At 40.8% G+C, this 14,900-nt stretch overlaps 1 protein-coding gene across 1 annotated transcript in view; it reads right to left on the reverse strand.

Annotated features, from left to right (window-relative positions):
- LOC104398863 (transmembrane protease serine 11E-like) overlaps positions 1-14,900 on the reverse strand; it is a 38,172-nt gene that overhangs the window by 17,360 nt on the left and 5,912 nt on the right. The window contains exons 3-5 of the mRNA XM_010009016.1: positions 12,829-12,950; positions 12,053-12,171; positions 2,093-2,160 (exon numbers count right to left, since the gene is read on the reverse strand). Of these exons, the coding sequence (XP_010007318.1) occupies positions 2,093-2,160; positions 12,053-12,171; positions 12,829-12,950 (309 nt within the window). The remainder of the gene's footprint in view (positions 1-2,092; positions 2,161-12,052; positions 12,172-12,828; positions 12,951-14,900) is intronic.

Genomic DNA, 14,900 nt, shown 5'->3' on the forward strand with positions numbered 1-14,900 from the left:
TCCTGCTATTGCCAGTGAGGGAAAATAAAAGGTCATGCGTTACGAGCACACCAAGGCATGCTGAGTGTTTCATAGGTGAGCAGAACGACACGTTCCTTGCCTCAAGGATCTCATAATTGAGACTCAGTAACTATAGGTGAACTTTCCAACAAGTTGTTTTTCTCTTTGTGCCAACTTCAGCATGATTGCCACTCTCTTTATTTTCCAGATATGATCTGATCCAACTCTGGGTGTTGCTCTGCATTTCTGAGGTGTTCCCTTACCTCTCCCCCCACTCCTTTTCCTGTGCAGCACCACACTGGAATTACTGTATCAACGCTCACTGGCACACCACACCATAGCTCTGAAACCCTCAGGAAGTACAGCCCGCCTTGAATCACTCACTATATGCCAAAGGTCCAGAGCAAGACACCTAGTCAAGATTTGTTTTGTCTTACTCAGTCAATAGTGAGCATTATTAATAATTTGTTGTTTATAATGAGCCAAAATGTACATACAGTACTTAGTGAAGCAAATTCATAACAATGACTCTGCTTAAAAGAGCTTATAGTATGAGCATTTAAAGAGGTATAAAAATTGTATATTAAAAAAAACCCAAACCAAACACAAAAAACAAACAACAAAACCACAAACTAGCTTTGGTACATACAGATCTTGCATCCAACAAAGCAAACATCACAGCAAATACTTCTGTCTGTCCTTCGGAACAAGAAGTAATTAAAAATATTATTTCTCCCTACAGACTGGCCTCTCAAATCCTTAAATCACCTTGTCTATGCTTGTAACACTATAGTCAGTATCAAAAATATTCCTAAAGTTACATTCAAATAATGATTTGTGTGATTTGCCTAAGTGGGGATTAAGCTAAGGTAGAGCAGGAGGCAGGATGTCACATACCTTAGACCAGGGAGAAATATATTTACAAGAATAAGATCTTGAACCTGCTATGATTAGTCTTGCAGCTTTAGCACGTGAATATTAAGACACTCAAGGCTTATTTGCAAAGTGATGGGCACTGTCATTCAGGAACAAGATTTTAGTATTACAACAGACAATTGTATAAAAATATTATTTTCAGCACTCAATAGTGACTGAAAAATCAAATAAAATTTTATGTGTCATTGGCAAACAGAATAATAAAAAAAAAAACAACTTTGCTTAGTTATAATGCCAACCACATGTCTGACTCCTTCATCTCAAAAAACAGGAAGAGCAGATTCAAAAGAGATATGGAGCAGGGTGACAAGGAACAGTTCCTGCAAAGAATAGCTGAGCAGGCTGGGACTTTCAACTGAAAAAGAGAGTAGAGCTCATGGTGGACAGGAGAGAAAAGGGATATAATGGGAGTGTGTGATACCACTAATTGCATAAAGAGGAGGGATAGAGATCAACTTTTCATCACTTCTTCTAGCACAAGAAGTAGGGGACACTGAATGATCCAAAGAAGGTGGCTCTTCACAGGTAACTCCTTACTAAAGGATGGAAGTGCACAAGTTTCAAGAGTCCAGGACAAGTCCTTGGAACATAACTCCAGCAGGGGCTGCTAAACAAACCACAACCACTTCAGGAAATCCCAGGTGGTAAACAGCTGGAGGGAGGGAGCATGCTAAGAAGCAGGTATCATACATGTCTGTTGTGCTGCTACTGCTCTCTAGGTACCTATTTGTGCCTGTTCTTAGAGATGCGGCAGCAACAAGTGGGACCTTCTGAACCACCACAGCCATGCTTAGGTTTGACAAGCCCAGCACAGCAGCAATACTAGAAGTAAAATGACATCTGGATTATAGTGAAGAAAATAGTTTTCAAAATGTTTTTTATTTTTAGATAGCTCAAGTTATATTTGCTTTATTTGCTAAAACTTGCTGAAGATCTAAACACAAAATTGCATAGAATTTGGATGGACTGAAGTTTATCTTCTGCATCAAGATCCATTTGAGGCCATGGTTCAGAATAAGATTATGTTCAACTGGGGATTAAGCTCTGGTTTTACCTAAAATACAATTTAGTGAATCAGATCAAATGGCTCTCTAGCTGGGCTTGGTGTACATTTCACTTTATCTCAGCTGTGTGCATTTATTATAATCTCACATACCTCACTCTGATTAAGCGTGAACGGATGTATTTTTTCCTTAAAATGGAATTGTAAAATGTCTTGTTGATCTGTTGAAAAAAGAAAAATACATGATAACAACAAAAAAGTAGGGAAATGGACACATTGCTGGAATGAGCATTCAGAAAACAGCATTCACTTACAAATTTATGGCTTACAGAGGCAAGACAAATAATCCAGCCCAGCCTCTAGGTAACATTTGCCACAGACTTTTCCTAACCATTTCCCATCTGGACTAAAGCACATCATAAAAAGTTAACTTGTTTTTCTAAATATCCTCTGATTATATCTGTGTGCCACTGTAGTATTGTCCTGTCCACTCCCAGGCATAATGAGGGATATTTATAAACATCCTTGAAACACACTGCTACTATCTCCAAAAGTACAGCCTCTGAATGATGGCCTACAGGAAGGATACAGCATGCTGTGCTCTGCCCTGTGCCTCTCTTGTAGGGTCATTTCTGATGCAGCATTTATCCTTCGTCCTTTAAAAATGTATAGCAAAATTATCAGTGATCTCAAATTGTACCCCCCTGGGACAAAAAAAAACAACAAACCAAAACAAAAACAAAAACCAAGCTCTGGAATTAGGTCGCATGCAACAGGGATCACATCACTCCTGCAGGGCTGACATGAGATGGGCTTGCCCAGAGGTGGAGCTGGGTCTGGAAGTGACCAAGTCAGGCTTGCTGTGTCAGCCCTTACTTTCTCCCACTACACACTGCTCTACCACTGCACATAGGGTAACAGGATTTATCAAAAATACTATCTTAATTCTAGTTTGACAGAACTCTCCTCTGGAATATTTGATGAACCTACTACATCACTTGTGTGGGAGGTTCAAAAGCATTTGGTAGGTCTGGGAGTACAAATCCTCTTGTTGCTCAATATTACTGCTCTTTTGCCTGCTGCCAGTTTAGTCCTTCAGAAGCTGTCCTCACACTACATTCTTCCTCTTGCCTCACTAGGGTTTTAGGATGGAAAGTCTGTTATTAGTGATTTTCAAAGCTTTTTGACTATAAATATTATTTGGAACATACCACCTGGTTCAGTGACTCTCTCCAGTTTTGCAGCAATCACACAATATAAATTACTACATATCAGTTGTGTTAATTCTGTACCTAGCACCCAACTCACTGGCCAATTTGCATCCAGTTTCCACCTCAACCTGCTGAGACCCCCACAACAGTCCATAATGCAAATCCAGTAGTAGCTCCCTTCAGAACTTGATATACCTCCTGTCTGGGTTTCAACTAGGTTAGTTGGGAATCCTACCAGAGATTATAGTGTCTATAAATACATGAGGGCTGGGCATCAAGAAGGCAGAGACAAGTTCTTTTCACTTGTGCGCTGTGATAGGATGAGGGGCAATGGACTCAAACTCGAGCATAGGAAGTTCCACCTTAAAGTGAGGAAGAACTTGTTTACTGCGAGGGTTACAGAGCACTGGAACAGTGCACAGCCCAGAGAGCTTGTGGAGTCTCCTTCTCTGGAGACCTTCAAGACCCATCTGGATGCCTTTCTGAGTGATCTGCCCTAGTTGTGTGTGGTTTTTTGGTCCTTCTCCGGCAGGGGGGGTTGGACTCAATGATCTTCAGAGATCCCTTCCAACCTCTAATATTCTGTGATTCTGTGATTATAGAGTGAGAGGGCAGGAGGAGAAACATAAACAGGGACAACAAAAACTGAACGTGTTACTGTCCCAAACCAGGATGTGGGCATCACGCTTCCCTTGGAAACAGAGATACTAAGTACAACAGCCCTAAAGCCACAGTGCATTCCTGAGGTGAAGGAAATGGACCTAAAGGAGAACAAGTATAATCATCTACAGGCCTCCAGCAAACAAAAAGATCAGAAACTTTCCAGTCAGAAACCACACGAACACAAAGACAGCATGTTGAATGGCAGGCAAAAACAGGATGATCCCATGCATCTGCAAATGGCATCACAAACTCTTCATGGAGTTTAAACTAACTGGACTGCTGAATCTGGGAGGTGAGTAAGCATTATCTGACTTGGCACTGAATGGTTCCTGGAAGTGTCAGCTGCAAAAGAGAAACAACTGACCTTGAACAGTAGTTCCTAAAAAGATGGGCCTTTCGGATAAAAGAAATTAAGTGGACTAATACACAGGATAATGCCAGGATTTAAAGTGCCATGCTTATTCCTAGTGCAATCAATTTCAAAGGCATGTAATGGCACGAGTTTCATTACCGCAATGTAATAGTGACAGCTGGAATTAAGGTCACCTTAGTGTTTCCATTCCTACTCCCTGCTTTCAATTGTCCATAATTAGCTTCCTAAAACTTTCACATTGCCATTGAAATTCTGTCTGTTTAGGGAGGAGATTTTCCAACTTTTGGAGAGAAAACAAAATTCAGAGAGAGAACCATCTGGGCTAATATCTAGATAGGGGCTTCTGTATGTGTGTTTTTTTTTTTCCAAAAAGTATACTTTTTCCAGGAAAATGACTCTGTGCTCTGTGGGGTTTTTTTAAGCAATACTTTGAGGTAAGGAGCTGAAATGCAGGAGTGAATAGCTCTTAGGAAAAAAAAATAGTTTTATGAAATCTAGGGATGACCAATAGTTATGTGTTCAGGTGCCTAAATACCATCCAACTTCCCTACTGAATCTGGATTTTTCCTTTTGACAACACAATGTTCTAAACAACCATACTCTTGACAGGCCAGATTTTTATCTCAGTGACACCAGTTCACATCTTGAATCACTTCATTGATTTAATTACCTGCAAACAATGCAGTAATTCAGGATTGTGGGTCTATAATTAAGATAAGATTCTACCCTTAATCACACACACTATCAAGAACTGCCCTTTATTTAATTTTCCTTTTCCATCTCAGGTTCACATCCATTTTCCTGGTGTACATTTTATAGCTTTTCTTGCTGGATCTGAATTAGTTACTTATTTTACTGTCTTTGTACATGCTTATTAGACGTTCTGCCTTGATGAACCAAGAAAAAAACTAAAAAGAAAAATCAGCTCATATGCCTATTACTTTCTATGACATTATATTAATAAGTCAAATAATCAATTAAGTTGAAGGATCATTTAATTTAAATTAGAGGAAAAACTGGATATTAAGCACGTGTTGATAACAAACTACTTCATCTTGGAAATTCATGCTATTTAAGTAGAGCACGCTGATGGTTTGAGATCTTAAAGGTAAAGAAAAACACTAAGCTACAGCTTCGTATGCTACGCTCCATCAACTCACATTGACATTTGAAAGTACTTCATATTTTCCTCAATCATTTTTTAGTTCCCTGTGCTATTGATGTCAAAATGTTTATGGATGTAATTCTTAGTTCACTTCAGAAACAAGCATAAGTAACTGATGTAAATCATTTCTTGATGAGACAATGGGATAGAAGGCACATACACACCTAAAACTAGGTACTAGAAACTTCAGTGGGCTGGTTGCCCAGGAAGCTTGCTGGCACTGCATGCATCAGCTAAAAATGTGTCCTATAGGTGAACCTGACTAATTATAATATGAAAACCACATCTCCAGAAGTTAAGATAACTGCCTCTGCTTGAAGACCCTCACCCAATGAGCTTGTGCAGTAAAATTACAAGACAATGTACCTTTAAATGAGGATACACTACACTAATCAGCTTTAAGATAAGGGATTGTAAGCACCAGTAAAATCCTAGTGGATAATTAATATGCTAAACATATTAATTTACAAAGTATAAATGTATGATGGTTCCAATGTTGTGTGTGCTGGCTTTGTAGGAATACACCCTAGCAGCCCATACTGCACAGAACTGCTACTAAATTGCCAGTACCTTGACTCTGAGTGTTACTGGCTTGCACACTGGGTAAATGAACCCTATTTGGGGACAACACTATTGTGACCTGTGGAAATAGGAAAATCTGGAAACAAAAGTTAAAGCAAGAAAGCACCTTGGTTTTTAAATCAATGCAGTAGATGCTGTTGCCAGTGGTCTTTTTCTTCTATTGATTTCAATATGGGTTTCTGAAAAAAAACATGGCAAGTAAGATGCAAGTCCTTTTGGTGAGTTACTTCCTCTCTCAGTGTACAGCATTTCAGCTGTTATCTTTAAGGCCACACCTGTGTAATATGCACACTGACAGTCGAGTGTGCTGTCAACCTCTAATTCCAGAGCTACATAAAGAAGTCACCACACTGTCATCTTGGCCACTGTTATATTGCCATGTTTCCCAGTTGGCTGAATTCCCACAGAAAGATGTTTTCTGCTTTCTTTCTAGCTCCAGTGACCCATAGAGGGCTCCCTTATAGTACCGTGCTAGTCCATGGACAATGCTTCTTCCTATTTGTGAGAACCATTCCATTAAAATAAACCTTTTAAAGCAGAAGTTGCTAAATGCCCTAAATTTATGTTAGGATTTTTCTTTTTCTCAGAATGCACCTGATCTTAAAGATCTTTTTTACACAGATAAAATATTTTTCCCCATTTTCCAACATTATTTTGCAGACCAAGAAAGAAAGGGAGGGTACTATTAAAAAGTCTCTAAAAGGCTTCATTTTAAAAGCTTCATTTTTCTAGCATTTGTACGATAAATGTGCATCTAAATTTAATTGCCTTAAGTGAAGAACAAGAAAAACTTTTGATAAGAGCTCTTTTCACCTCATATTGTTACTAAGCAAGTACTTGAGGGAATAATACAGAGCCTAGGAATGCTAGGTTTTAAATGTTGAGATCCGTATCTGAAAACACTAACAAATCTTTTGAAAACCAAGAACATTCTTACTCAGTTTGGTCTGGGTGCTTCCAGACTCTGAAAAGTCCTTGGAAATATGTGGCTTTTGCAGATACCATAATTTCTCATTCTATCATCTGTCCAATTTAGCTTCAATTGTATTTTGTTTCAGGGGCTGAGAGGGAAATACAAGTATTTTATGGGGGAAGCACACATACAGCAAATGAAGCTAGATGACATTTGCAGATACTTGTACTCTTCGACTTACTGTAAAAAACAGTCATGTTAGACTCCCTTGAACTTCAGCACACTCCCTCTTCTTGGGGCACATTCAGTTAGCACCTCTAAATTAGTCCTCATAGTCTGGTCTCCCAGAGCAAATAGTCTTTAGGAATGTTTCAAAAACCTGCTGCCTTGAGGATCAGCTCCTACTGAGTTACTCTACTGACTCAAGGACCATAAGGCACTGATCAAGCAAGCCACACACTTCTGAGCTTTACCTTAAATCCCACTTGGAAGCTATGACAAACACACCTTGAGTACAGTTTCAGCCAGCTTTGCAGTTAGCTCCTGGCTCTGAAGTGATGTGTATTTCACCTCCCTCTCTCTCCCAAAGAGACACACAGAGTTCTGCTCCCTCAGAAGACTCATGTTGCTGGAAGTCACATTTGACCCTAAGAAGGCCAAGTGTCATGCAACAGCAGTTTCAGCTACTCACTGCTGCCAGTCTTTTTAGCTAAGCTTCTTTTGAGGTCAGTTCAGATGAAAAACTTAGCCAGTACTTCAGGCTTTGGACTTGCAGATGTGACAGCAAGCTATTCACAATTCAGACATACAAAGTACTTGACACAGGGATGACTAAAAACTTAAAGCAGAGAGTCTTTCAGTTACAAGCATCCTGTTGAAGGCTAACCCATCCACCAAACCAAGTTATCAGGTGTTAAAGCTCTGCTTTCCATGGAAACATAAGTATCTACATGGGAGTTAATAGAGAACAAAGAAACTGAAGTACTGTGATGAGGGGGAATAAAACTTGAATGTGTCAAAGGAACTAGATGGGTCTTTTCCTGATTACCCATAGGCACTTGAAAAATTCTTTCCTATCTCTGGAGATCTCTTCTCAGGTAGCTTTATGGATTTGGCCTTTCAGTTCTTTCCAACTCAGTTCATTGTCTGCACAGTGGAGACATCAGTGCTCAGAGGCTGGGAAACTACATTGTGATTTGGTTGTATTTGAATTGTGGTGAATCCGCACCACTGAGGATGCAGAGGACAAAGTAAGCTCCCATTGCACCTCACTGGTATCTTCAGTGGTGGTCCATAGGGCAGCTGAGCAGAGGCATTGGATTCAACTAAGAAGCCTTGATTGTAAGCCACAAAGTAGCAGGGATGGTGCAGAGCTACAAAGAGCTCCTGAGTACCAAATGCTGCGCTTGATAGTCCTTGAGATCCTCACTCACCTTAGCAGCACAAAGAACAGGAGGTGTGTATGTGGGGAGGGAGGCACATAGCACCTGCTTGCCTCTTTGTTTCTCCCTCCTTGTAGTGAGAGGTATGTGTTAATGACCTCTAAAATAATAATCTCCCAGAGAAAACTGCCTCTTCCCTTGCCATCTCCAGTACAGGGACTCATCAGTGAGTCCTTACACTGGCCAAGAACAGGCACAGTCATCAGGACCGTTCCGCAGCATTTTCCTCTGGTATTGGCAAGTGCTTCTACACTACCCAGTAGACTACACTATTTCTAAATTAAACCCACACTAATTGAATTCTGTCAGATAAGGCAAACTTCAAGACCTTTTTTCATTAAAACTGTCCCCAACACCTGTACTTAAGGACATAGAAGATTCTCTTATGATTTGAAGTCACCGAAGGAAGATGTCTAAAAGAGATGTCCTGGCACACAATACTGAGTCCTGAGACAAGAATTACTTGATGAAATTCCATTACTTTAATAGGAATATTGGGGTAGGCAGTAGTTTCCCAGGGCAAGTACCCGGTGTCATCTTAATTAATACCCCAACCAATCTGTCCAGATTCAGCAAGTTAGTTCTGTGTTGGTTTCAGATGATGGAAGGATGAGGGAGAGCCCAGGTCCCTTACAGATGATGGGACAACAGGGGAAATCCATGCCAGTCCATTCTGTGGCTCAAGGCATTCACCAAGAGAAAACACAGACCTTGCCTCTTCCCCAGCCACCCAGGTAGTCAAGGGAGGAGCCACATTACATTCGTACCTGAGGACCATCCATCCGCAGCCTGGCTCACCATCACATGGGAGCAGGAGAGAGCAGGGGATAGTGGACAGGGCAGAGTCCCAGAAGCAGGGGAGGGTACCATGCCTAATGCAAGAGTCCACAAAGATACAAGGACTAGAACAGGGTGAAGCTGTCCAACAACAGGCCTGGGAGGGAATATCTCTGGACAGAGGAGAAGGAGACAAAAAGAGACTCCTACTGGAAGGAGCCATTAAGGCTGTGACTGTACCCTTCTTATCGAGTGCAAGAGGGGACAGTGGCAGAGTGCATTTTAGCTTGGCAGGGGAAGAACAACTAGTCCTGTTAGAAAAATGAGGAGTCTCTGGTGAGCTGGAACATATCTTTCCACAGTGGCATTCAATCAGGCTTGCTTTTTCAAGAGAGCACAAAGGGAACCCTCACAGCCACTTGTAGGAAGCCAGGCCAGAAGCAAAGACCTTTCATCATCTGTTCCTCAGTCCCCCCAGCTCCACCCCACAAGACATTTTCCAGACTTTCCAGTCAGCCCTGAGGTGTTGACTGGTGCACCAGCTTCATCAGCTGTCTGGCATGATCTTTCTGCATTCCCTCCCACTTTCAATGAGATAAGAGAGTTGGAATGTCCTTCACACAATGGGTGTTACTACTAAAATCTGGAAACCAAAGCAAACATTTGCTGCCAGTCCCAAGGAAGGCATGGCATCACATCCGCTATCGTAGCAAAAAAAACCTGAACATTTTTCCTGGTGAAACATCAACTCTGAAAAGAGCTCCTTTCAGGGTTGTTCTGGAGATAAACAAAGGAGGGTTCATCAGGGAGGGATCAGAGAAGGGAGCACTTGACAGGGAGTTGCACTAACTCAGGTAATTTGAATGCTTCTGATTATCAGAGGTGATTCACTTCTGTTCACTTTGCACCAAGTATTGTGAAAGACATTGCATTTATCTGCATTGACTCACTGTTTCACAATACCAGCTTAAGCTATAGTTACTACTATGAGGATGGGAAGGCTTGGATATCCAAAGCCAGCCAGGGAAAGACTGCAAGGGATTTTGGTAAACCAAGAAAAACCCGGAAATGTGACTTTCTCAACTCTCTCCTCCTCTATTTAAGAGATGGTGTGAAATATGCAGATGTTCTGAAACAGTTGTCATGTCAAAAAGTCAAGAGGACACTTCTCTCTTTGGAAAGATTGCTTTGATTTTTAGCACCACAAGGTGAGTTTTGTTTGTAGAGAATTAGACTTACAAGGAACATACTGTTATTCATTAGTGCCTGGAGTTGCTTTAAATAAGCTTATGGATAATTATCAATCTCATACGTCATTGTTAGATGGAACACATGGAGCTAAAAACAAACAGTCAAAGCTTATTTCAGGGACCATTTATATCAGCTGCCCTAAAATTACAGCAAACAACTCACTGAGAGAGGGAGGTAGAGGTTAATTGCTGACTTAAAGACAGAAAAGTCACAAGAATGAAGGAAAGGCTATGCAGTTCTCAGTAGGTTTGTTATAGTGTTAAACATATCAGGTACAATTAACGTGTTCTGAAATAATGGTTCTTAGTGCTCAACCAGCACTTGTATTTACTGTCACTACTGTCAGAAGTGCTCAACACCCATAGAAGACCCAGAATTTCTAAAGCATGGCTTCCATTCAAACGTCTAAATTAATAGCCATGTTCAGAGAAAATCTGACTGCACTGGACACTGTGAAAGAACTTCTTAGCTAAAATTAGTGTTATGTTGCCAAAGGACACACATTTTTTTAAAATGAAGAGGGAATAGAGTGGAAGAAAGGAATGCAATTTCACTCAATGAAGTATTATTCCTCAGACTTCTCCCCAGCCGTTGCCTTCCTCCTGCCTCAGCAATACACTGTCTTCTTGGCAGGGAGAACATTCCCTCTCCAAGGTCCTATATCACAAGGTTAAAAGCCTGCAATTACAAAGTAATAGTTGCAAAGCAGTAGCACGTAAGTAAATGCAGCTTGTGTAAGACTATATACATACAGATATGCACCAGGAACAGATCTTGGGAAATGTGGTATGGTTCCCAGTAGGCGAAGGGGACAGAAAGGAAACAAATACAGAAAAGAGGACAACTTGACTCAGATCCCTGAGGCCCTCAGCAGTGGAGGTCAGAAGAGATGCCTGCACTGCCAAATCCCTATATAGCACCCAACTTCTACGGAAGAATGTTCATCACAGCTTACATTTTGTTTTGGACAAGTGGCAAAGCCCTAAATTAAATGACAGTGGGAAGCAAAGCATTGATTGTCCTATTAACTGAGTATCTGTGCAAGGTTGCTAAACAGGAGGTGAGAGATATGCATCGATCCCTGATGAATGAAACACAAAAAGATACAAGCACAATCACATGTTTATTGCTATAAAGACCTGACCTCTGTAATTATCAGCTGTGGGGAAGTGTCTCAAAGAGAAAACAAGAAAGGAAATTGCAATGTGTCTATTTATTTCCATAGATACTGTATGACTGAGAACCACTCAGCAGCCTCTGCTATTCGTAGGAGGGTTTCCCAACAAAACATACTGAAGGTTCAGGAAAAGGGCTTGTCTATTGTTTTCTCAACACACAGCAGCAGCCTGACACGTAGAATTCCCCAGTCCACAAAGGAGATGGTCTAACTGTATGCTTTCCTTAAAGACAGAGTGGTGAAAATCACAAAGCCAGGCTCAGTGCAGGAAAGAAGAAGACACAGAAATTATTACTGATGTAAGAGGAAGCTGAGATTATTGTCAATATCTGCTTCACCACTGCAGGGACAAAGGTGACGTGCTAGAACAAGCAGAGTGGCAAGTGCCTGGTCTGCCAGGTACAATCCTGATTCTCATGCTATCCATTTCCCAGGTCTGCTAACCATGGGGGCTCAGGGTACACCTGACACTTGTGGTCTAAGTGTGCTGTTCACATTAATGACTCTTTTATTATCACACAGTCCTTAATAATGGAAAGGCATAACAGTCCAAACTTACCAGTCTCTCAACCCTCTCGCTCAGGTCTCTAAACTTCCCTGAGGACTGTCTGGACAATTCATTTTTATATCGGATGTTGGTGATTTTTAAGTTGCCACTGTAATAGAACAGCTTCTGATCTGTAAGGGAAAAAAGAGGAACAGGCAATACTCAAAGCAACAAGACAAATTAACTTTAGAGAAACAGTTGGGGCTGACTAATATTCAGACATCTAGGGAGTGAGAGAGTCTTCACCTGTATCCGACTGATTCAAATACATCTTCCAAAATCTAGGAACCAACAGTTGCATTTGTGGCCAACTGACAGTACTTTTGGCTCACACAGGATCACAAACTGCATCTTGCTGGTCAGCTGCCTTCCTTCTTGGCCAGTATGCCCACTCAACGTCAAGCCCTGGCAGGCGAATGCTTGTGATCACAGCAAGGAAACAGAGAAAGACCACAGGAAGAGACAAGTCGAAGGCTCTCTTTCTCACTCGAGTAAAGGAGACCAGAAGACTTGTGTGCTGACCTCAACACAGAAGTACATCATTAGGAAGAACTGAAAGGAGTGAAAGCAAGTGAAAGCCAACAGAAACCACAGCCCTAAACCACCGAGCACAACAGGAAATGTTCTTAAGGTATCTGTGAAAATGCTAAATGAGGAAGGAAAGAGAGCTCTAAAGAAGCTGCTGGTTTTTCCCCAATGAGACTGATGAAAAACTAACTCCCAGTGTTCCGTGGCACAATAAAGGAAATGCACTAAACAGGAAAGGTGATATGTCATATAAAACTTACCATATGCCAGAAAATAAACTAGGAGGCCAATGGTGATAGCTGCTGCCACTGCTGTTCCAATAACAATTAGAGCAATTTTCCAGGGCTCAAGGTGTCTTATTTTGATAGCTGGCTGATGAATTCTGGGGCAAAATAAGAAGAAAAAAGAAGAAGAAGATTAATAAGAGATCTTTTTATATTCAAAAAACCCAAACAAACAAAAAAACAAACAACAAAAAAACCCACAAAAAACCCCAACAAACAAACCAAAACAAACCCCTGAAATTTTCTCCCTCAACATCAGCTGATTCTTGCCAGCAATATAAATTGACTTCTCACCCAACACCCTTGAAAATTGAACCATAATTCAAGACTATTTTGAAGTAGATGCTGGGATATGCTAGAAGTTACAGAACACAGGTTTGACGTTTAGGTTTCTATTTTTAGGGACAAATTAAATAGGAATACTGCTATTTTATGTGACCCCCAACTGGAAATTTGCAAGAATAAAACTTACTTTTCACCTAGGTGAACTTTCATACAGCAATGTAGGCAGCTTCCTATTGATTAAATAAATCAGTTATCCTAGACACAATGGCACCTTTGCTACCAAAATTGTTTTGTGCAATGAAATTGGTAAAAAGCATCTGGTGCTTTGTATAGTACCTATCTTTACATGATTCAAGTTGCTGAGTTCACTTCAGACAGCAAAGCAGGGCTGGACAAAAAGAGTGCACGAGATTTCAGACAGCCAGCCTGTGCTTCCTATTTTACTCAGACTAAATCTAAAAGCAAAAGGCAAGTACTGCATTAAGGAATATTTGCTGAAGTGATGGAATGGCAGGGCAAGGATGTATGAACGAATCAGGGAATGAAGCCTCGCCAGATACTTCTCTCTGCCATGCTCTTCATTACAAGGGTGCTAGAAGTCAACAATCAGTAGGCCAGTAGTATAGTTAGACAGAACAGGAAGCCATAGCTTTTGGCAAAGACTCCTTTATTACTGAGCCAGCTACCTCACTCATGCAAACATGCACACCTTCAGGTTAATGCACAGCCTCCCCCAGGAAAACTGGCTGCAGAGATTCTCACCTGAGGGTATGTGGTGTCAGTGAGTTCCCACATTCATAACAAAGTACATATAGCCACTTCTAGAACATACACCTCTTGAGCCATAAATTTAAATACATTTAAAATAAGTTGAAAATAACTGCAAATCACCACTGTAGCTGTGTGCAGGAATGAGAAAGCAAGCACGCTGTGCACTGTACATAAATATTGAAGCATGTTCTGATATTTCACTTTAATGTCATTGTAAAGCCTTACAACTACAGCCTTATTACTTTGACTTGGAAAACAACTAACTCAGGCTAAATATCATGACATTTGATTGAGTAAAAACGGAAATACCCATTTGTCACTCATATCTGTTCTGACTTGCCCTGGATCTCCTAGCTAGTGATTACTTCATTCCTGCCATCCTCTAAAGTAGCCATCAGTTAACTTCTCATCTCATCTGGTTGTTTCAAAATGCAATCAGGAAAAAAGCAACAAACCAAAATAACAAGAAACCTACTGTATGGAAGTTGCCTTAAAACTTTAACTGGAGAAATGAAAAATATGCAGGTATAAATAGTCAGGACTCTACGACATTAAGAAGAATATTTCTAAGTAATGGCTCTTAGATGAAACCACCAAGTCAGTGGTGAGCTCAGCTTTAATACTCACCTGGGTTTGTTGGGGTTTTTTATCAACCACGCCAGCTAGTAGTCCTTTGTGTGGCTTAAATGCTTTGCAAATATTTCTATTGTGTTTGAAGTGGGACTAAGTTACAAGAAAAGCCAACGAAACAAAGAAAAACCATCACATTTAACTTGACACAACCTACACATATTCAGTATTGCAGATAGTCTCATTTAAAAAGCAGTTGTGTTGGTTAAGCTGCACAGAAGGAAAAAGACTCGGCATGTCTTTCAGCTATAATGTCCCTGGCATAGCCCCAAACCAAAATGCTTGATTGGAGAAGCCCATTTGAAAAGCTAAATGCCACCTCTACACCACAGCAGGTGAGTGTGAAGAAATTACTGCCTATC

This window comes from Chaetura pelagica, unplaced genomic scaffold (genome assembly GCF_000747805.2).
Source record: "Chaetura pelagica isolate M959 unplaced genomic scaffold, ChaPel_1.0 scaffold221, whole genome shotgun sequence".
Classification (NCBI taxonomy): domain Eukaryota; kingdom Metazoa; phylum Chordata; class Aves; order Apodiformes; family Apodidae; genus Chaetura; species Chaetura pelagica.